The following is a 23281-nucleotide window of genomic DNA, read 5'->3' as shown; positions in this document are numbered from 1 at the left end:
GTACTGTTAAGTCAGAACATATCTGTGTTCAAAAGAAAATCAAAACCAATTGAAAAATTAAGATGCTAACTTAATTCACTAAATTGATAATTTGAAAAGAAACTATTTTAAAATAAGATTTCAAATGAGGAATGTTTATTTTCATATACTTTGCTTTTCTAAATGTCCATAAATTTGAAGCTCTACTTGGCATCAAACATACCTTTCTCATTTTCTTCTTCCTCACCATCCTGAAATTCAAAGAATAATCAAATGTAAAATAAACTCATGGAGAACAACATTTCAATAATATCACAAAATCAGTCAAATTAAACTGCTGGGTAATTTTAAAATATTGATACACATCACACGCAAATATATTCCAATCGGAACTCAGACCCATTTAGAACTACAAAATACCTTTCTGCTATAAATGAGTCTACAAAACAGGAGGCAAATCTTTCATGAAGTGTATCATTTCATTAACCAAAACTAGTTAATCTAATCCAAACCATACTTGTAGCACAGAGCTGTCACTAAAGAGGCTGACATAACTGTTTTCTGTCGCTCAGTTCATACTTTTTCTATTAATTTAGTGGGGAGAGTGATGAAGGACCCACATGAGGAGTCAATCTTACTTTCCTTCTTCCACCGTGAGTTCTGGGGATCCAGCTCAGGCAGTTAGGCTTGGCAGCAAGCACCTTCACCCATCTGAGCCATCTTACTGGCCTATCAGAGATACTTCTAACAAATCATTACTCAAAGGAGTCAAGAGTATAATCTGTAATGGATTGAATGCATGATAAAGAAATAAAGAAAACAAAACCCAGCTTCCCTTTCTACACACTTCAACATGGGAAGGGGGTGATTATCATGAGTCAGCTCCAAATGACCCGATTTAAAAATATCTGTTAAATGAGTTCAAAGCCATCACAAATATACTAGCAAATGGCCAATTCAAAAATGGCATTTGTGCTATAGGTAATCAAAGCAAAGAGCACAGCCATTTAAAAGAAGTGATTTTTAACTTAAAATATTTGATATTTCCCAAAATTAACTATATGCTGACTTTAAAACAGAAATATCCCAATAAGCCAATGTTTTTCTTGGAGGAGGAATTTTGTCTTTTTAAGAAAAAAATAACATATTGAAAGGGCAGTGGGCTTGGCAGAAACTAGATTACTTCCTGCAGCCAGGAGAAAAATCTTTATTAAGAAAACACTGCAAAGATTACTGAGGTAGCTCCTCCAAGATAAACTCTCCCAACATAAGCCACAGAAAAGTCAATAAGTGCAACAGTCTCAAAAGAAGTTTCCAGGAACATCTTGGTCACAGGACTCTTAAAATACAAGCTGTGCAGATACAGATGGCTCTAGGTAAGCTGGGCAAGTTCCCATGGAAAGCCCGAAAGCACTGCTTCTCAAACACCAATGTACAACAGAAGCCTGGAAGGGCTTGTTCAAACAGGCTGCCGGCAGCAGTCCCACAGCTTCTGATCTGCAGGTCTGAAACAGGGCTGAAGGGTGTGCAGCACTTAACATGTTTCCAGGTGATTTTGATGCTGCAGGTCCAGGAAGGACCTGACCAACTCCTCCTGCCTAGCAGTGAAAGAAGATTTCAAGCAAAACTTTCAATTCAAGTCAAGATTAAAATTTTACCATGGATAACAACCATAACATTGTGTCTATGTGTATGAACAAGAGTGTGTTGGTACACGTGCACAGAGGCCTGGTCAATGACAGGTGTCTTTCCTCTATAGCCCCCAATCTTTGTTTGTTTGTTTGTTTGTTTGTTTAGGTGAGGCGAGGTCTCTCACTGAACCTGGAGCTCACCAATTTGCTAGACTGGCTGGCCAGAGAGCTCCAGGAATCTGCCTGTCCCATCCTGTCATCCCTACCCCGCCACTCCAGAGTTATAGGCATGCATCACAAAAGGCTTTCACATGGGTGCTGGGGGTCTGAACTCAGGAACTCACACTTGTAATATAAATCATCAGAAATAGAAATCCTATTGGTCTGTGTACCAGTATTGTATACTATGATTCTTTTCAATTTTAAAGTTTAAATTTTTTTTGAGTGAGAAAGAGAGAGAATACGTGTGTGTGTGTGTGTGTGTGTGTGTGTGTGTGTGTGTGTACTTCAGTCGTCCTTGAAGTCCAGAAGTTATCACATCCCTCAGAGCTGGAGTTCTAGGAAGTTATGAGCTCCCCAGCATGGATGCTAGAAACCAGACTCCAGTCCTTTGCAAGAACAGTGTGTACTCTTAACCACTGAACTACCTATCTAGTTCCCAAGATTTTTTTTTTTTTTTTCGAGACAGAGTTTCTTCGTGTAGTTTTGGTGCCTGTCCTGGATCTCACTCTGTAGACCAGGCTGGCTTTGAACTCACAGAGACCCAACTGGCTCTGCCTCCCGAGTGCTGGGATTAAAGGTGTGTGCCACCACCGCCCGCTTCCCAAGAATTTAATAAACTTCCACATGGAGTTGGCAAGATAGATAGTTCAGTGGATAAAGGCACTTGCTACCAAGACTGACAATCTGAGTTCAATACCTAGGACATATGTGGAAGGAAAAAACTAACAACGCAAGTTGTCTTCTGACCTCCACAGATGTGCTACCACACGCGCGTACACACATTAAAATTAAAGAAATAAATCACTACCTCTGAGCTTTTAATTGCACAACTATGTGCAACACTTACAAAGAACAATGGCTGATGGTAGCAGCAAGGGGACAATATTAAGCTATTCTTTAATTCTAGATACACTTTTCCTTTCAGACTCAGGTATGGTTTACTAATTCACCTTGAAAGGATAAATACAAGGAACCATCTTAATGAATGATTTGCTTGCAGCACCAACACCACACTACTGTCAAGTTATTCTACTAAAGATGCAACATGACAGGCTGGAGGAAAAGATGTCCAGTTAGGCCAGGTGGTGGCGGCAAGGCAGAAGCAGACGGATCTCTGGGTTTGAGACCTGTCTGGTCAACTGAGTGGCTTCCAGGACAGCCAGACTACCACTGGGCCTTCTCTCCAGCTCCCTAGACATTTTCTTAATTCAACATGTCTACTGAAGGATCTCATAAGCCCAGTGTCTCCCGTACATAGTGGTTACTGTGTTTCTGCCCACAGGACAGAGGGGTCTGACCTAATTCTTAGGAACCAATGCTGGTTGAGAGCAGAGCTGACAGTGAATGACCACATGTGTAAGTGCACACTCATTTGAATAGCCCTATTAGGGTTAACCGTGGTCTACATACGCTCCAAACTCCTTATAATCAAAAGACAAGTCAAGAGGCACAAAAAGCGACAGGACAATGTCCATACCCATGATACCTGTGTACAAACATGCAATGTGTTTAAAAACACTCTCCCCGCTGAAAACAATCTTTAAATTAGTCACTTTGGGAACTATCTTGAATAACAGCATTTCATGCATGGAAACGAATCCCATTTTCTAGAAAGCAAGTAGTCAAGTAGTTATCCTGTAGTGGGACCTACAACCCCTAGTCAAATGCTGCAAAAGTTAACACAAAGCTCCTCTTTCCATGGACCCTAGGGACAGCAAAAGTCACATCAAGCCTCACACACATTCTTCAGTCAACCACATTCTACTGCCATCCTTTAGCCTAGTCGGTGTGTGGTAAATGAGAGGACCTGACATCTAGCTGACAGTGCGCTAAACGGTGTGGGCAAAACAAACTGGCCCAGCTAGAAATGGGGACAATCTGAGCTTCATGGACAACAGCAATGGGCTAGCGTATGTTACATACTTGAAGCCCGTAAAGCACTAAGTATCTGCTGAAATAAATCACTGAATATAAATATGCTGTAAGACGCTACTCTTTCTAAAGTACTTCTGAGTTCAACAGAACTTCAACTACTCTTACCAGTGTGGGGTTGCTTACTGAAAAGAGTATGATGTAATATAAACAAATAAATGAGCCACTGAGATGACTATGACTTAGCAGGTAAGGTACTTGCTGCCAAATCTAATGACCTGAGTTCGATCCCAAGGACTCACATGGTGGAAGGAGAGAAATCACTCTCACAAGTTGTCCTGTAATCTACATACATAGGCACGCACACATACACACACACAAAATAAACATAATTAATTTTTAACATGATGTATTTTTAAAGATTCATCTAGACTTTATTCCATAGACTCACATGTGATTTAAAATGTATCAAGGATAAATAAAATAGTAGATATAAGCTGGGTGGTGGTGGTACATGCCTTTAATCCCAGCACTCAGGAGGCAGAGCCAGGTGGATCTCTGTGAGTTCAAGGTCAGCCTGATCTACAGAGCGAGATCCAAGACAGGCACCAAAATCCTGTCTCGAAAAACCAAAAAATAAAATAAAATAAAGTAGTAGATATAAAAAGAACCCTATGTACAGCAAGCAAGCGCTAGATTGGAGAGACATTAACTTTATGAAGAGAACAGATACTTTGAGAAGTACACAGATCTATGTCTCCCCCAAGCCCCCCAAAAAGGGAAAGTCCCTCAGATTAGAGAAGTGTTGTGCACATAGGTAAACAGATAAAAGAACAGACATGGCATAATCTTAAGACACTACAGCGACTCTTTTTTGTTGTTTTCTTTTGGTTGTTTTGCCGACATGTATGTAAGTGCACTGCATGTATGCCTGGTGCCTGCAGAGGTCAGAAGAGGGTATTGGATCCCCCGGAACTGGAGTTACAAATGGTTGTAAGCTGCCATATGGTTGCTGGGAACCAAATGTAGGTCCTCTGCAAAAGCAACCAGTGCTCTTCGGTGCTAAGCCATCTCTCTAGTCCCTCTTTTGTTTTTGAGACAGTATCTCACTATGTAGCTCTGGCTCATCTGGCACTTGCTATATAGACCAGGTCGGTCTCACACTCACCGAGATCCTCTTGTGTCTGCATCCCAAGTGCTGGATTTAAAGCTGTGTACCATCACATCCAGTCACTAAAGAGCTTCTTGAGACCAGAGGAAATGCTTAAGATTTAAAACCCTAACAAGAACATTCTAGAAAAAAAATGTTCAGAAACTCAAGTAAATTCAAATAGTCAAACAACACTACAAAGAAACACTAATTGCACATGTTCATGCTAGGAACTAAAATAATTCTCCAATCCAGCAAGGAAGGGTTTGTTTTAAAGTATGATGCTGGGATCAAATCCAACACTTTGGACATAGTAGACAATCACTACCAACTGATCTACATCTCTAGCCATGATTTTTAATGTTCAAACTACCCCTAAGAAGATCTGCTCAAAGCCCCGGTACTATAGTTAGGTAGAGCTGAACAGGAAGCAACGTCCATGCAGAGACTTAAACTTCAGGTCAAAAGCTGAGGACTGGGTTTACACACTTAACACTGGGTTAAGTTATTGTCCTCACACAAACCTCATGCTTGTTTGCATTTTATAAAGAAACAGACGATGTCAAGGATTTTGTAATGTATTTTATGTCTCCAGGTGTTTTATCTGTCTGTCTGTCTGCACACCAGAAGAGGGCGTCAGACTCCACAGGCCTGTTTAGACTGCAGTTATAGAAAACTGAGAGCGCCACGTGAGTGCTGGGACTTGAACCCAGGGCCAGTGATATGTAACAACTGCTGAGATATCTCTCCAGCCCATGTCAAGAATTTTTAAAAGTTATTAATAAGGAAATGGCAGGGAACTACACAGACGCTTCTTTTAATATCTCATTTTATAGCTTTGATGTAAAATCAAGAATATATTTTAAGTATGTATAGAATTAGATAAAAATAACTGTAGAATCCCAAAAAGTTACAGATTAAGTTCTTTAAATCAATAATTAAAAATAGATGAAACAAATCAATCGAAGCGTGTATCAGTTGGTACTCTATTCCAGGGGCAGAACAAATCTGCAATACAGTAACTTGTTTATCCTTAGGGAGGCTATGCTATAAATAACTGGGGGATTCTTAAGTTACTTTCAGGAATGGCCTTGGAGGTGGTGCTGTATTCCTTTAAGGCTACTGTACCTAAGAATGTGAGCTAAAGGAAATAAGTAACTCTGAAGTATCCCTATGAACTATTTACAGAAAAGACCCAGAATCAATGAACAACTCAGGAGCAGTGAACAGCCATCACCCTGACTGCTGTCCTGACACAGCACTTACCACTAACATGAAGTGATGGCTACATGTAGGTCTAGCAGAAAGAAACTAGAACATCTTTATATACACCAACAATAAAGAGAGCTAAAACTGTCACTAACAGAAAGAAGGTGAGAACACTCTCAACTTCAAGGATAACAACAGACTGACATACATTAAACACATGAGCCTGAAATAAAAGGACAGGAAGCAAAGAAATTATCAAAACCCCATTGGTACTATTTATTGAAGGTGCTGGTAAACTAGCTCATCATTCTGGAAACTGGTGAATAAAAGGGGGAAGAATCAAATACATACCCTTGTTTTCCTTAAAAATGATACTACTTGATAACCAAATAGTATATAAAGGGTTAGTGTTTCTAGAAATATTCCAGTCAACACTATGACTACTTTGAAACTCATCACCAATGACTTAGGTGCCATACAAAAAGACGCAGCAGCACAAGGGTAGCAACCCACCTATGAAGCACTCAGTCTCTCATGCTCTACTTGAAGCTGACAGTAAGTGCAGCAGTCTATCGCCAACTTACCAATTTCAAGTAACTACAGTACGCAGGAATATGTTCAAAGATACAATGGAATGTAACCGGCAAAATCTACATTTTGGCCGGGCGGTGGTGGCACAGGCCTTTAATCCCAGCTCTCAGGAGGCAGAGGCAGGTGGATCTCTGTGAGTTCCAGGCCAGCCTGGTCTACAGAATGAGTTCCAGAACAGCCAGGGCTACACAGAGAAATCCTGTCTAGACAAAAAGGAAAAACAACCTAGACTTGAGAGGCTCTAATGCAGGGCTTGGGAACCTGTTCTTTTTTTAATCCATTTCCACACTGTCTCTAATTGCTTTCATACTACTACGGCACAGGTGAGCAGCTGTAACACCGACTACACGGCCCACAAAAGATAAATATTTCCTATCTGACCCTTGCTCTATGAGATAATCAACTAAGTTTTCAACAAATAAAACAAGGAGAAACTAAGTCACAGAGCAAGCCTACAGATTAAAAGGGCCTTAACAGACATGTCAATCAATCACAATGGATAGGTCTGGATTCAAACAAGACCTGTAAGGAAAAAATATCCATAGCTGAATGAATATTGAATAGTAACTTCACTACTTAATGACATTATCATTTTTATATTAGGAACTTCTTTTAGAGCTACATATTGAACTTGGTCATGGAAAATGGATTTGGTTTTAAACACTGCACTGGACAATGTAAATGGAGGTGTAGGAAGGAAGACTGGAGGAGCTGGAGAGTTCAAGTTGGCTAACAGTTAGAACCGCTTACCATAACGCATATAATATTCAGGACACATGTTTAGAAGTATCCAATTACAGGTGAATCTATAAATTTGTTTATCTCCAGGTGTTTTCATATACATTATTTACAAAAAGAAAAATAAAGGACATTATAATTTTCTTTCTTACTTTTCATTTGTTTGTTTGTTCGCTCAAGACAGGGTTTCTCTGTGTAGTCCTGGCTGTTCTGGAACTCATTCTGTAGACCAGGCTGGCCTAGAACTCAACAGATCCTCCTGCCTCTGCCTTCTGAGTGCTGAGACTAAAGGTGTACGCCACCACCGCCCGGCTGTATTTTCTTCTGATGGATTTGTAGACAGGGTCTAATCATGTAGCTTAGCCTGGCCTCGAACCTGCAACCCTGCTGTCTGTGATGCATCTGTTTTGCCCTCTAAGTTCCAAGTTAGAGGCTGTACCGTAACTCTCAGCTGTTAAGATTTTATTTAAAAGGTCTCTGAATATGTAGTCTCATTTTTTGATACAATTTCATATCTTGGTCTCTGAAATAACTTTCCTTCACTATCAGGCTGGAATGGTTTCACTTATTCTATCCCAAAAAATTGGTTTAGCCATGCAATGGTGGCACACGCCTTTAATCCCAGCACTCAGGAGGCAGAGCCAGGCAGATCTCTGTGAGTTTGAGGACAGCCTGGGCTACAGAGTGAGATCCAGAAAAGGCACAAAGTTACACAGAGAAACCCTGTCTTGAAGAAAAAAAAAAATGGCTTAAACGTGAAAAAGGTCACTGTTCCATGAGATACTTTACTTTCAACAGGTGGAAGTAAACAGCTGTAATAAAGTAGCCTGTGGTGTAAACAGGGTTCCTAGACACAACACTGCTACGGAGCTCACTAGCTGTGTAAGCTCGAAGCACCCCAGCAGTGGAACTCAAAAAGTTGCCAAAAATACACAGAGCTCAATTCCAGTTTTCTGAAAATCAGTGTCTAGAAAAGTACCCCCTCTCTTCTATCATGCAGAAATGAGTGTACAGACAGAAGGACAGGCCTGCTGCCTCTCACTGTCCAAATGGCCCCTTTCTAAGTATTACAAGTGCCAGAAACACTGCTTCCAGAAATGTCAGTTCTCTTCCACTGAGGTAAAACAGGGAGCCACAGCTCACCTCACTCCTCTTGAGGACAACCACAGCAAGGCAGGCAGCCACTGAAAAGGCACACAGCTGGGAACAGCTGGCTACACAGTCTTTTTTTTTCCCCTAAAGATTTATTTTATGAGTGTGAGTGTTTCTGCCTGCATGTATGTTTGTGTACCATGTGCATTGCCTGTTGCCAAGTACAGGTTAGAGGAGGGTGTCAAACCCCCAGGACTGGAGTGACAGATGGCTGTGAGCCAGCATGTGGGTACTGGGACCCAAACCCTGCTCCTGTGCAAACAGCAAATGCTCTTGAACAGGGAGCCATCTCTTTACCCCAGCTCTGCAGTCTGAACATGATGTGCCCGTCACCCCTCTTCCAGTGGACACTACTGAATCACAGACTCCATCGCCATTTTCCTAAACCCCGCAATCTAGTCAGTGGTGAGTAGTAAGCATGGCACTTCAAGAATTAATATACAACAGGTCCTTGTGAATTGATGAAACTAAGTCATAAACGTTGTTCCCAGCACTCGATGCTTTCAAATGTACACACTGTGCATAACAGGGGCCAAAGCAAGTCTCACCACACTCACATGCAGCCACTTCCACAACGATGTCAACAAGAGATTTTTCCACTGCATCAAAGTTCATCCTAGCAATGCTAGACTAATAAAAAAATTAAAGCATTGAAAAGGATATTATCATACTTTAAATTATTTTATACCAAATGGAAAAAAAAACAAGATTCTAGACTTCCTAAAAGTCTGTCTTTTGAAAAGTCTCTACTATTTTACACAAAAGTTGAACTTTCTAACTCTAAAAATAACAGGAACCTCAGCTCCTAATCACTTTTGCGGCACCAGAACCTTCAGCTGCCAACAGTTGGTACACGTCACATTCAAAGCTCACAGTTCAACTTAACAGCAGTTTCATGAAGTAAAGAATCACGAGGTAAACTATGATTGCTTTTCCAAGCCCTTCCCCCCAGTGTTATACTCACAGGACTAAGTGCAAACTTACTTGGGCTGTTAGAAAAGTGTCATCTTCACCTTCTTGGGCTTCAGTGTCCTAAGTAAAAGGTATACAACAGCTTTGCTTTACAAAACATCCAGGCACAATAGGAACACTTTGATGCTCACACCTGGTGATCATTGCCTCATGCTCTGATAACTGTGGGCACCAAACCAGGAATTCAGGCTACACTCTTTATGACAACATAAAAGCATCAGTTGTGCTACTACGTAATTAGAAAAGTCTTGAGCCCCTCAATTACCAGCCTAGACAAGAGGCAAGTGCTTTATGAATATTGACGGTCCTCATTCCCTATAATCCAATGGTTTTCCTAAGATCTAACATACTCCAAAGCAGGACAATGGTCTATTTTAAAGGAAAGATCTGAAAATCACTTTACAATTCAACTTTAATTTTCTTACCCTTGATAATAAATGAAGAAATATAACTTTTTATCCTACTGAAGCAAATGGGGGTGGAAGGACCTATCACCAAGTAATACTGGCAAGGTCTGAGTGAAATAGGCACACTCATTCCTAGTGACATAGAAAACCCCCAACCTTAAATGTTCCAGGTTGTAAAGCAGCTATCAGACACACAAAAAGTAGTCTAATTACCAAGTCATTGTGGCATGTTGTATAAAACAAAATATAGACTCAAAAGCATGGCAATAACTAAGTAAATATATATGCAAAATAAGCAAAAATTTTAAAAGCCTTAGATGATGAGATTCTGGGTAATTTTATAAAATATACTTCTTTTTAAATTCTGAGACCTCCATATCAAACTAAAAAAAACAAAAACAAAAAAACTTTCTATTAGTAAATCTCAATTTTTCTGGGTCATGTTTTAAGAAAACTGGCTAAAGACCTGACTCTCGATGTCCTCCTTCTCTCTATCTTCTTCTATTGCTTCTGCCTCTATTAACTCTTCCGTCTTCTTGTTGTCTTCTGCAGAAAGCAACTCCTGGGAATGCACAATGTCTTCTTCACTTTCACCAAATTCTTCCAAGTCCTTTAGCTCATCATTTCCATCTTGGTCATGTGTCTCTTGATTCTCCAATTCACAGTCCTTTTAATGGTAAGAAAATTTGGTACAACTAGAGGCCAAGTGGTGTGGGTTATCCACCTAACACTTTTGAAAATTTACAACTCTACATGTATATTTGACTGTATTTTATGATATTCCCAGAGTGAACGTCCAAGCATTTTTACCCGTCACATAAACTTTTTTTTTTATTTCAAATTTTATTTTTTTTTTTAAATACGGATATTTGTGTTTCAATTTTACATTATCAGCCATGGGTTCCCCTGTCCTCCCACCTCCCACCCCCACTCCTGCCTTCCCCCTATTCCCATCTCCTCCAGGGCAAAGACCCCTTGGGGATTCAGCTCAACCTGGTAGATTCAGTACAGGCAAGTCCAGGCTTATGTGGGGACACTTTGCTCAACATGAACTGTCTTTTAAGCATGTAGTCAATACCCAAACCAATGAGCCATAACTAAATCTCAAATTTCACACCAAAATATAAGCTGAATTGCCAGAGAGATACTTAAAGTTCAATTATTTAAGAGTTTCCGGGGGTGGGGATTTAGCTCAATGGTAGAGCACTTGCCTAGCAAGGCCCAGGGTTCCTCAGCTAAAAAAAAAAAAAAGATGGGCAGTGGTGGCGCACGCCTGTAATCCCAGCACTCGGGAGGCAGAGCCAGGCGGATCTCTGTGAGTTCAAGGCCAGCCTGGGCTACCAAGTGAGTTCCAGGAAAGGCGCAAAGCTACACAGAGAAACCCTGTCTCGAAAAACAAAAACAAAAACAACAACAACAAAAAAAGTTTCCAAGCCTCAGTGTAAGAGCTGTCCAGAAGGCATAGATTCTAGGAAATGAACTGATTCTCCACTCTCCATGTGCCGGTCTGATTTAACAGCAGAGACCCTGGACATCACATGCATTATTTAAACATGAAGTTTACTTCTAATTAATAATAGAGAGCTCCCATTGCTGCATCAGTCTATTCTTGAAAAGTATGCATATTGTTCATTTAAAAGTATTGCTTTAAATCTCTCACTGCCAATTTACATAGGAAGGGGACATGGGTTGGGGTTTGCTCTGTACCAGGTCTGTGTCCTTTAAAATACACAGAGATATGGTATTTTGGTGGGAGGAAGGGCTGACAGTGGCAGATGCACCTTCCTTATTCTGCAGCAAATCAAGATTTAAGAAGTTGTTTCTGGGCTAACAAGGACAAAGCAGTCTATTCACCATTTGTAGCTGAACTCAGAAAAGGAAAACTGTCTAGTGAGGAAGGAGGGCAGCAAAACCATGGCTGCCCTACAGTGCAGACAGAGTGACTGCAGAGTGGGCTCTGGTGTGACTACCACCACACAGTGTGACTAGGGAGCATGGGAGGGGCTAACAGTGCAGGTCATTTAGGATGGCACAAAGACGGAGGGAGTCCCCGAAAGAACCATCCTGAAGCAAACCTGAACATCACTTACCCACAGAAACAACTACTGGACTGCCTGCCATTTACCCACCACTACTCTAAAAATTCTGAAATTAACAATTACAGAAGCAAGAAAAGAAATTCACTTATTTTATCAACTACATCACATATACTTTTAAAGTGAAGAAAGAAATATTAAGAACTAAAGGTATATTCACGCAGTTTTCTAAAAATCTCTTTTGCTCTTCTAGACCTCACTAGATTATTTTAAGGCTGACACAAAAGTACCCTCCCAGCAGATGGGCCACCTCACTACTCCACTCAAAAAGCATGTTTCTCCTCTAACATTCCAAATGACTGATACAATTTAAAAACAGTAGGAAACTAAACCTCTTTTTACAAGTTGCAATGTTTTCTAGTTTATAATTTTTGCTTAATCACACACTAGTAAAGAAGTACAGAAACTAATAACAAAGAAATAGACCCAATGAAAGACAAACCACAGGAATAATAGATATGAAAACTAAAGAGTTCTTAAAGGCTCAAACAAAAGCTGGTTATAGGAATGCAGTCACTATGTTTAGTAGCTCCCCCCACAAGCAAATAGTTACTAAAACTATCTGCTTTCAAGGTTTTCATTGAAATGCTTCTATGTCTGTGTGGTGTGATGGGTGTGGAGCAGAGAGGGCACAGAGCTAGGCTGCAGGAGTTACAGGTGGGAAAATGGACATGAGTTGACCTCACAGTCAACATACAAACCCCCGAGACAATTGTGACAATGTGAACTAACTAACAACTAACATAAAAACACAGAATAGATGGGAATAAAAATGCATGTAATTTAAAAAGCACTGTGATCATTAATATCTGCAAATGCCACAGTGCTTAAGACCCAATGAACAGCACACTACTTTCATTCAAGGAAATAAAATACCAACTACAACTAAAAATAACTTGTTCTACACTTATAGATACACAGAACTATCACTGCCCCAATCAAAATTACTTAATTTTCTGTTTTCGAGGTACATTCCTTTTTGATTCAAAAAGGTGTGGTGTATTTATCTTTAAAGGGTGTAACAAATTTCTTAATATGATCTTTACTAGGTAATAACACATCAGCAATTTTCCCTCTCTGGTTTTAAAGTATTCATGATTGAGTCCTACATATAGTGTATAAAAGTTAATGCAACAACCAGACTAAAAAAAATACCAGTATCCTTCACAAACGCAACGTTGTCCATCTACCATACCAGTCATTATCCTGGGTGTTCTCCAGGTCCCCAGGCCTCAGATTCCCACTTGAATGCCCAAACATACCCATCAGTTTTAGTTTTGTTTTGTTTTTTAAGCCAAAGGTCTGTGTAGCCTAGGCTGGCCTCAGAGATCTGCCTGCCTCTGCTAGGACTAAAGGTATGCACCACCACACCCAGCTTAGATTTTCTTCATGTCTCTGTTAGCTATAAAGTTATTTCTTGTATGCCCCAATTATAAGAGCTCGTGGGGCTGCCAATATTTAAGTCTCTTTAACCTATGTTCTTCAGTGTCTATTGTTCAAGTCAAAATCCATGAATTTATCACACAAAGTAAACATCTTAACCTAGAGATGAACACTTTACCTTGACAAAAGCATCATCTTCCACAGAAGCATCTCCACTCAACTCATCTGCTTCTTGTTTTTTACCTGCGAAAGAAGGAAAATGGACTAACAACCAGTATTTTATTACTTGAAGAAGAAAAAGAACATTCTACACTTACTCTCCACTCCTAAAACTATCTACAACGCTAATGGGAACTACTTAAAAACCACCTTGTCACAGCTATCCCAAACAAAAAAAAAAAAAAAAAAAAAACCTAGGGTTGTGGATTTAGCTCAGTGGTAGGCCCTGGGTTCGATCCTCAGCTCAAAAAAAAAAAAAAAAAAAAAAAAAAACTTTACCAGCCATCTCCCTGACATGTGTGCTGTCAGGACCCATCATCTCGACTCACCTAATGCCAATGGGACATTTCCTTCACACGCATACATTCTGTCTTCAGCCTGTCAGTGGCAGCACATTTCAACAGTACTTTACAATCTATATATATAACCAGATACCTATAGCCAAGATCAGGACTCAATACCCATACAAATCCTCAATCCTCCTCTTAAACAGCTTTATCTGAAATGAAACTCTCACACTTGGCCAGCCATGATAGTCTACACCTGTAATCCCACCAATTTGGAAGGTGAAATGCAGGAGGAGATCAAGCTCAAGCTACTTCCAGCTAACCTAGGCTACATGAAAGTCTCTCCCATCACCTGCACAGCATACCAGTTGATACAAACTGTCTAGTTCTGTTTCCAGAACCTCTCACCTCCCCATGAAGGGAAAACAGTCCTTTGGTGCAGTGACTGGCTGGATGCTCTCTTCCCCCCAAAGCCTCAGTATAGCAGTCCTGACCACTTTAGCGTGAGGGCCAGACGCTGCTCACTCAACAACAGGACACTTAGCAGATGCAAGGCAGGAGAACTGACTTCCAGATGCAGACTATCCCCAGCTTCCTGGAAGACTACAAGAGTTCTCTGCTCAGCCCTCATTTTCAAAACTATGTTATCTGGTAGAATTTAAAGAGTGCTACTACAGATCTGGGAGGCGGGGGATAAATTCCACACAGCCAATGCTAAAAGTTTCTTGTGTCTTCAATATAGTGCCAACACCACCCCCCCCCCCCCCCCCCCACCCCCCCAACCCCCGCCACCACAAAAAAAAAAAAAACTACCTAAAAATCTATAATGCACCGTAAATGTTGTCTTTAGAAATATCACAGCCACTGAAACTTTAGTGTTTATATTTTAACCTTTTTTTTTTCATTTCTTTTGAAATGTAAATAGCTATTTCCTTCTGAGGCAAACTAAACTGACTTTTCCTTTTGCCTGGAACAGGTACTGACCATGCTGCTGCCAAGGCTGAAGATTCAGTGACTCCAGAGTCTAGCTACTAAGAAAAATGTTAAAAAAGCAAGTTTTTCCCCTATCACTATCCAGTCACCCCTATCCTGCACATGTTCTCAATTCAAAACCCTCTCTGTGAGTGAATGAGTGAGAGTGAGTGAGAGAGAGTGAGAGAGAGAGAGAGAGAGAGAGAGAGAGAGAGAACAGGAGACCAAACACTGGTTCTGCAATGTAAGAAACAAGCCTGCGAGACTATGCTTCCCATTTACTCAAGGAGCAGGGCATGCCTTGAGAATATGTATAGTCTCTAAAAACTTGCTTTCAAAGGGGAAGAAGGAGTTGAGACAGGTCTCGCTCCCTAGCCCCAGATAGCCCGGAACTCACTATGTAGCTCAGGCTGGCCCTGCACTGCAGTGCCTTCCAGTACTGGATTACAATGCATCTACTGCCACTGCTGGCTCGAACTTCCTAATCAGAATACTGGTGCTGACATTTTAAGGAAAACATAAATGTATAATGTACTTAAGAATTTACAGGGCTGGAGAGATGGCTCAGCAGTTAAGAGCACTGGCTACTCTTCCAGAGGACCTGGGTTCAAGTCCCAGCACCCACATGGCAGCTCACAACTGTCTGTAACTCCAGTTCCAGGAGATCTGACACCTTCACACCAGTGCACATAAAATAAAGTTAAATAAAGTTATTTTTTAAAAAGAATTTACAATTATTATCATTCTTTTTCTTATAAATCCTGTTTTGCACAACAATAAAAAAAAGCCTAAAGGAAGTCTAAATATAGAAATGACTTCAAGGGGTTGGAGAGATGGCTCAGAGGTTAAGAGCACTGACTGCTCTTCCAAAGGTCCTGAGTTCAATTCCCAGCAACCACATGGTGGCTCACAACCATCTGTAATGAGATCTGGCATCCTCTTCTGTATGCATAATAAATAAATAAATCTTTAAAAAAAAAAAAAAAAGAGCCAGGTGGTGGTGGCGCACACCTGTAATCCCAGCACTTGGGAGGCAGAGGCAGGTGGATCTCTGTGAGTTCGAGGCCAGCCTGGTCTACAAAGCTTGTTCCAGGACAGCTACAGAGAAACCCTGTCTCAAAAAACCAATAAATAAATAAATAGATAAATAAATAGATAAATAAATAGATAAATAAATAAATAAAAGAAATGACTTCAAGGGCAGCCACTTCATAGCCCTTGTTCATTAGAACCTATCAGTGTGTTGAAGAAAAATAACAACAAAGGTGTTGCTTTTCTGAAAACGGAACATACATGACCTCATTAACTTAGTCTATTCCATTATAGAAGTACGTCTCATAACAAAAATATTTAAGGGCTAGAGAGATGGCACAGGAGTTACTAGCACTTACAACTCCTGCATAGGACCCAGGTTCTATTCTCAGCACCCATGTAGCAGCTCACAACCATCTGTAACTCCAGTTCCAAAAGATCTGATGCCCTCTTTTGATCTGCACCGGTAACAGACACTGGTCCACTTATATATGTGCAGGCAAACACTCAGACACATAAAATAATAAACATTTTTTTTTTTAAATTTAAGGATGCTACATTTTGGTGAAAAGGGTTTTAAGAACCTTAAGTCGCCGGCTGGTGGTGGCGGCGGCGCACGCCTTTAATCCCAGCACTTGGGAGGCGGAGGCAGAGGCAGGCGGATCTTTGTGAGTTCGAGGCCAGCCTGGTCTACAGAGCAAGATCCAGGAAAGGCGCAAAGCTACACAAAGAAACCCTGCCTTAAAAAACAAAATAAATGAATGGATGGATGGATGGATGGATGGATGGATGGATAGATAGATAGATAGATAAATAAATAAATAAATAAATAAATAAATAAATAAATAAATAAATAAATAGTGCCTTACGTCCTTCCCTCTACAAATACATAACCAAGTTGCCTAGAAGGCAAAGCTTAGGGTGAACTCCCTTGGTTGCTTCAAAAATGATACGTTTGTCTTTGTAATTAAAATCTATCTTACAATTTGCAAAGCACTTTTTATAAATACAACTTATTTTTACAGTCATGCTTGGGTACACAGGACAGGTTTCCACAATTTTACAAAGATGTAAGGAGCTCAGAGGCCAAGTAGCATGCCCCAAACTAGCAAAAAACCAGCAAAGTCATTTGCTCACCTCTCAATTCTAGGGGGAGACTTTTCTAACTAACAAGGCCTCTTTCTAGGAAGTGGTTAAAGCACACAATTTACAGACACTCACAGCATGGTGACAAGCCACACACCAGGCACACTCCAAGGGGAAGCCCACTTGCTTTAATTTACTGAGAGGAAGCTCAAATTACACTTCAACAAAAACTACCAGCAGCCACTGCTGTTGCTGCTGCTCACTCTCCTGCTGTCCACAGGGACGCTTTCTACAGTCACATACCTGTGCATTTCACCCTCCAGCTACTCGGAAGCACTCATTCCACAAACTAGAAACTGAGGCTGAAAAGTTTACGAAGACAGTAATAATTACATCAAGCCCAATTCCACACCTGGAAGCCAGATCTTTGAGGAGTGAAAATGGGCAGGTGCTCAACTACTATTTCCCCTGCTGTAAAAAAAGGCTCTAAGGCCCCATCTTTAAAAATGTAAACTGTGGTGGCACACACCTTTAATCTCAGCACTTGGGAGGCTGAGGCAGGAAGACCTCTGAGTTGGAGACCAGCCTGGTATACACAATGAGTTCCAGAACAGCCATGGCTACACAGAGAAACCCTGTCTCAAAACCACTCCCATCCCCCAAATTGTAAACTGTGGAATTCACAACAGTTAAGAAATCTGCCCCAGGACAGACAGACAAAGGCAGAAGAGGGTACACAGAAAAGTCTTACTGTTGCTCTGCACTGTTTCCAGATGCCATGTTACACGAAAGCACTACACAGTTACTATCTCCTTATGAACTTTAAAACCACCAGGATAAGATTGGGCAACACAGAGATAAGACTGTAGTACACAGCATTTGAGAAAACTGAAAACTCACACTAGCTTTTGATCTAGTCATCAGATTTTAATGATCTGAACCTCTGGTTTATTTAACTAATGCTTAATTTGAAACTATATTGCAAATGCTTCCTCTATGAAAACAATTATTACCTCTCCCTACAAATATAACTAACCTGCATAAGCCACCATGTGGCCCATACAGCAGAGAACCCAGTCTAGCATTAGAGCCAGCAGGTGTTCACTGTCCTGAACCTCCCGGCTGGTCATAATAGACTAAGATTGGTAGACACTAAGTAGGCCCAAGGTCTAGACTTCTGTTAAGCCCAACTGGGACAAAGGTAAGAGGTAACACCTCGAAGAGTCATAAGCAACCTCGTCCTGTCAACAAGGCTGGGGTCCCTTTAACTGATGCTGGAAGTTGTATCTGCAGGTCTCCAGCTTTTTGTGCAGCCACAGATGTTCAAGGACTTCAGGGACCAACTTCCAATAACACTACGTTTAGCGCTCTTCATTCAGCTGGTAGCCATTTCTGTCTGTTCCTCTTAACCCCGTGCTAGACAAAGGTCCTACAGACAACTTCCCTCCTTTGTCCTTCAGGGAATCTCACATGTACCACAGAAAAGTAAACTGGCCCAAAGGAGAGTAGCATGACCAGGATGAAAGCTAACTCAAATTAATGAATTTTGCACATTATTTTAATGCTTTGTGAAACAAAACTAGAAAATAAGTTGGCCAGTAAACACTGTCTGAAAAAAAGAATAGAAAATGAAAGCAAAATTAACATATTGCATCTTAAGCTACAGTAGAAGAGGTTAACTATTTTGAAATGTATAAAATTCACTATTTAAGCAAAAATCACTTAAACCAAAGTTGACAAAATTAGAATCATGTTTGTGAATGACAGTGTGTAGGTCAACAAATTCTTAATGAATCCTTGAGGCCAGTCACGTCTAAGTACTGCAAACTTCCAGGCTTAGCAAGAATGGGCACTCTTATGTTCCACTTATTAAGGTAAACTCCTTCACAATCATTAGAAATATTTTTTACCTACAGGATATGGTGGCGCACATCTTTAATCCCAGCACTCAGGAGGCAGAGACAGGCAGACACCCAGGTTCAAGGCTAGCAGAGAAACTGTCTCAAAAAACAAAAACAAAGGTTTGGGGATTTAGCTCAGTGGTAGAGCGCTTGCCTAGCAAGCTCAAGGCCCTGGGTTCAGTCCTCAGCTCCAGAAAAAAAAAAAAGAAAGAAAGAAAGAAGGAAATATTTATTTACTGAAATATATGAATGGTTACATCAAACAAGAATAGCTCATTTTTAGCACAAAACTTTTTTTTAAGCTTTCAGAACTTACACATTTCAGAAATATACATAAAAGGTTTTAGTTTACAAATTGATTTTTCTTCTCCAAAGGTAAATTGGTCTTTATAAAGATTTGCAATCTTCACCGGGCGGTAGTGGTGCACGCCTTTAATCCCAGCAATCGGGAGGCAGAGCCAGGTGGATTACTGTGAGTTCGAGGCCAGCCTGATTTACAGAGTGAGATCCAGGACAGGTTCCAAAGCTACACAAAGAAACCCTGTCTTGAAAAGACAAAAACAAACAAACAAAAAGATTTGCAATGCACTTAATAAGTAGATTTTGAAGTAATTTTTCCAAGTAACTTTAACCTTAAACACAAGACATCACTTATGAAATACAGGTAAGAGCTAAGCTGTAAAGCACAGTGGTAGAGCTCCTACCTAGCAGACACGAAGTCCTAGGTCTAGTCCTCAGTCTCAGGGAGGAAAGGAAGCTTAGTTATAAAATGTCTGTTGGAAAAGGATAGGATTTCCAACTGACCACTGCCATTTCCAGCCAAAACCTCCTTCCAAACGCAACAGCCTAGAATACTCTCTTCATTATTTGTTCGTGTGTCTGGTACCGGCACACTCATTGGTGCATGTAGAGGACAGCCTGCAGGGGTCAGTTTTCTCCTTCCACCACTGGGGTCCTCAGGGATGGAACTCAAGCTGTACAGTGGCAGGCACCTTTTACCACTAAGCCATCTCGCCAGCCCCAGCCTAGAATATTTTAACCAAAAATCATTCCTGTGGTAACTGCTGGCATGTATTTTAGCTGCTGTTGCTTTATTTTACTTTATTCTTGAGATAAAGTTTCCCTATATAGCTCAGGCTAGCTTCAAAATTAAAACTCTGTCCCTCTCCCAAGTGCTAGGATTACAGGTGTATACCATCACACCCAGCTGTATTTAGCTTCTATTAACTAACATTTTACTAACAGAACAAAATTTCTGAAAGTCCTTGCACCCTATCTTAAATAGAGCAGTCACTGAAAATGACTGCAGGGGAAAGCAAGGAAGAAGAAATATATACACGTAGATATTTATGTATATAGATCTGTGTGTGTGTGTAAAAGGCGATTCAGCCAGGCAGTGGTGACGAACGTCTTTAATCCCAGCACTTGGGAGGCAGAGGCAGGAGTTCAAAGCCAGCCTGGTCTACAGAGTGAGTTCCAGGACAGCCAAGGCTACAAGGCTACACAGAGAAACTCTGTTTTGGGAGGTAGGGGGGGAGGTGATGCAATTCATATTCATCATAATGAATCAATACCCAAAGTATATATCTTTAAATTCCCTTAAATCTGTCATCTAAAGATAATTAGAATAAACATGTGAGATTTTTAAGATAGTGAAAGGGCCGGGGTATACATAGTTTAATAGCTGAAAACCTGCCTAGCATGTGTGAGGCCCCAGATCTGGGCTGACACCCTAGCACTGAGAAAATAATAATAAAACAAGTATGTAAAAATGAAAAGTATTAAAACTTAATTGAGTTCCTGTCAGGCTGTTTATACCTATCAACTAAACATAGTTCTAGGGCTGGAGAGATGGTTCCAGTGATTAAGAGCACTGGCTACCTTTGTAGAGGGCCCAGGAGTGACTCACACCTATCTATAACTCCAGTTCCAGGGGATCTGATGCCTCTTCTGGCCTCCGAGGGCACCAGGCATACAGGTAGTACACAGACATACATAGAGGCAAAACACACATAAAATGAATAAATCTAAAAAATGTTAAAACTATTAATACATATATATACATATATAATACATAAATACATATACATATATACATACATATATATATACATGCATATATATTTTTAAAGTCCTGCTTACATCTCGGCACATCTAGGAGAACCAAACAAAAGCAATGTGAAAGGCTTTTGGAACTATAAAATTGATGAGCAGAGTCACCCAGAAAAGGCAGACTAGCCCCAGCTGCACATGAGAACCATCTGGAAGCTTCCAGAGAAGACTGGTGCCCTGACAGAGCATGGAAACTGAGCCATAAAGAAGTGGGAAACTGGATCTGATTTTGAAACTTCCAATGATTTTAATGCAGAGTATAGAATACCATTTAAATGATGGGTGTGACTAAAGAGGCCAGAGAGAAAAATATGAGAGGGAGGAAATTGACTGTGTCCAGATTCTCCACACTGAGCAAAGGGGTTTCTACCTACCTTTAACAAAGCACCAAGGATATGATGTGGACCTAAAGTGTTGCAAAGGGGAAATAGGCCTGGAGTGATAGCTCAGCCACTGGGAGCACTTGCTGCTCTTCTAGAGGACCTGAGCTGGGTTCCCAGCACCCACACAGGGTTCACAACCATCTCTAACTCCAGATTCTGAGCTCCGAGAGATCCAACATCTTCTTCTGACTTCCTCAAGTATGCATGTGATGTACATAAAGACATGCAAGCAAGAACTCCTATAGATAAAATAGTGTTCCCTATGTAGCTCTTGCCTGGAACTGACTCTATAGACAAGGCTAGTGTCAAACTCAGAGATCCGCCTGCCTCCAGGTGCTGGGATTAAAGGTGTGTGCCACTACAGACTGGCTGATAAAATTAATTAAAATTTTAAAAATCTAAAGAAAAAAATTTTAAGAAAAAGTAAAAATCTTAAACACAATGACAAATTCAAGGTGGTAGGGTTAAGAGCTATTTTTGTTTTTTGTTTTTTGTATTATTCTGGATTATCTAATTTAAACAAGAAAAACACTCCACCTTTATGACCAGGAAAACACTAAACTATTACTCCAGAGAAGGGCTGACACACAGGCAACTCATGTTATGCAGCTCAGGATTTGCACAGTTAACTCCGGAAGCTGTAAAACACTGAGGTCCTTTCATTCTGCCAGAAGAATAACTGATTAAATAAATCAATAATCCACATGCGCTCTAAACCGCCGTTCAATCTTTTCATTAACATCTCATGCCATCAACACTAATAGTGATTTTTTTTCTGTACTTCATGCACAGTTTAGTTTATATAGAGAGTTCTTTGGCCTCTGAACACCTAAGATGACTGCCTTGGCAGGAAAGTACTATACTGGCATAGACTAGCTATATACCATACTTGATATCATGGCTGAAAACAACGTGCAAGGAGAGTAAGTACCTTAGTAACAAACAACACTGTTTTAACGGCTGAGACAAATGAGCTGGCTCTGAGATAAAAACAACATACGATCCCTGACACTAGATGCTATTCCAGCAAGGGTGGGGAGGCTTTCCAATGCAGCTACAGCGTGGTAACAAATACAAGAAAAATGCAGTGAGCTGTGCATTCTTAAAGTACACTTCCCAGAGTGAGTATATCAGGAGAAAGCACTGTGCACTTCCCATAGTGAGTGCATCAGGAGAAAGCACTGTGCACTTCCCATAGTGAGTGCATCAGGAGAAAGCACTGTGCACTTGCCATAGTGAGTGCATCAGGAGAAAGCACTGTGCACTTCCCATAGTGAGTGCATCAGGAGAAAGCACTGTGCACTTGCCATAGTGAGTGCATCAGGAGGAAGCACTGTGCACTGGCCATAGTGAGTGCATCAGGAGGAAGCACTGTGCACTGGCCATAGTGAGTGCATCAGGAGGAAGCACTGTGCACTTCCCATAGTGAGTGCATCAGGAGGAAGCACTGTGCACTTGCCATAGTGAGTGCATCAGGAGGAAGCACTGTGCACTGGCCATAGTGAGTGCATCAGGAGGAAGCACTGTGCTCCTGAGAGAAAATGCCTGATGCAAACGCTTCCCGCAAACATCCAAGTGAAACAGGCAGCAGGAAGTACTCTAGAAAGTAAGACTTCCCCAACAGCCTTCAGAATTTACTCAGCAAACACCTCAGCACACGGCACTTGCCCCAGGTTGTTAGAGGTGTAAGACAACATCCTGGGACTTCACTGGTCCTTACACTCTGGATCTTTCAGTCCAGCAGGCACACAGAGACACCTGTGACAATCCTGTGCACCAAGTCCACCTTTCACTAGGTTTTGTTAGTGACTGACAGTCAACATACTAAAATTTAAAGCAGGTGGCAGGGCAGGACACCCTTCACTGGGACTGAACTACTACTAATTA

At 40.9% G+C, this 23281-nt stretch overlaps 1 protein-coding gene across 7 annotated transcripts in view; it reads right to left on the bottom strand.

Annotated features, from left to right (window-relative positions):
• Sltm (SAFB like transcription modulator) overlaps window positions 1–23281 on the bottom strand; it is a 47998-nt gene that overhangs the window by 20698 nt on the left and 4019 nt on the right. For all 7 annotated transcript variants that reach the window (XM_036191888.1, XM_036191891.1, XM_036191887.1 and 4 more), the window contains exons 3-6: window positions 13581–13645; window positions 10390–10590; window positions 9529–9576; window positions 203–230 (exon numbers count right to left, since the gene is read on the bottom strand). In XM_036191888.1, coding sequence (XP_036047781.1) covers window positions 203–230; window positions 9529–9576; window positions 10390–10590; window positions 13581–13645 — 342 coding nt within the window. The remainder of the gene's footprint in view (window positions 1–202; window positions 231–9528; window positions 9577–10389; window positions 10591–13580; window positions 13646–23281) is intronic.

Source organism: Onychomys torridus, chromosome 7 (assembly GCF_903995425.1).
Source record: "Onychomys torridus chromosome 7, mOncTor1.1, whole genome shotgun sequence".
NCBI classification, from domain to species: Eukaryota; Metazoa; Chordata; class Mammalia; order Rodentia; family Cricetidae; genus Onychomys; species Onychomys torridus.
The sequence above is the reverse complement of the archived record's forward strand: the minus strand, read 5'-3'. Positions and strand labels throughout refer to the sequence as shown.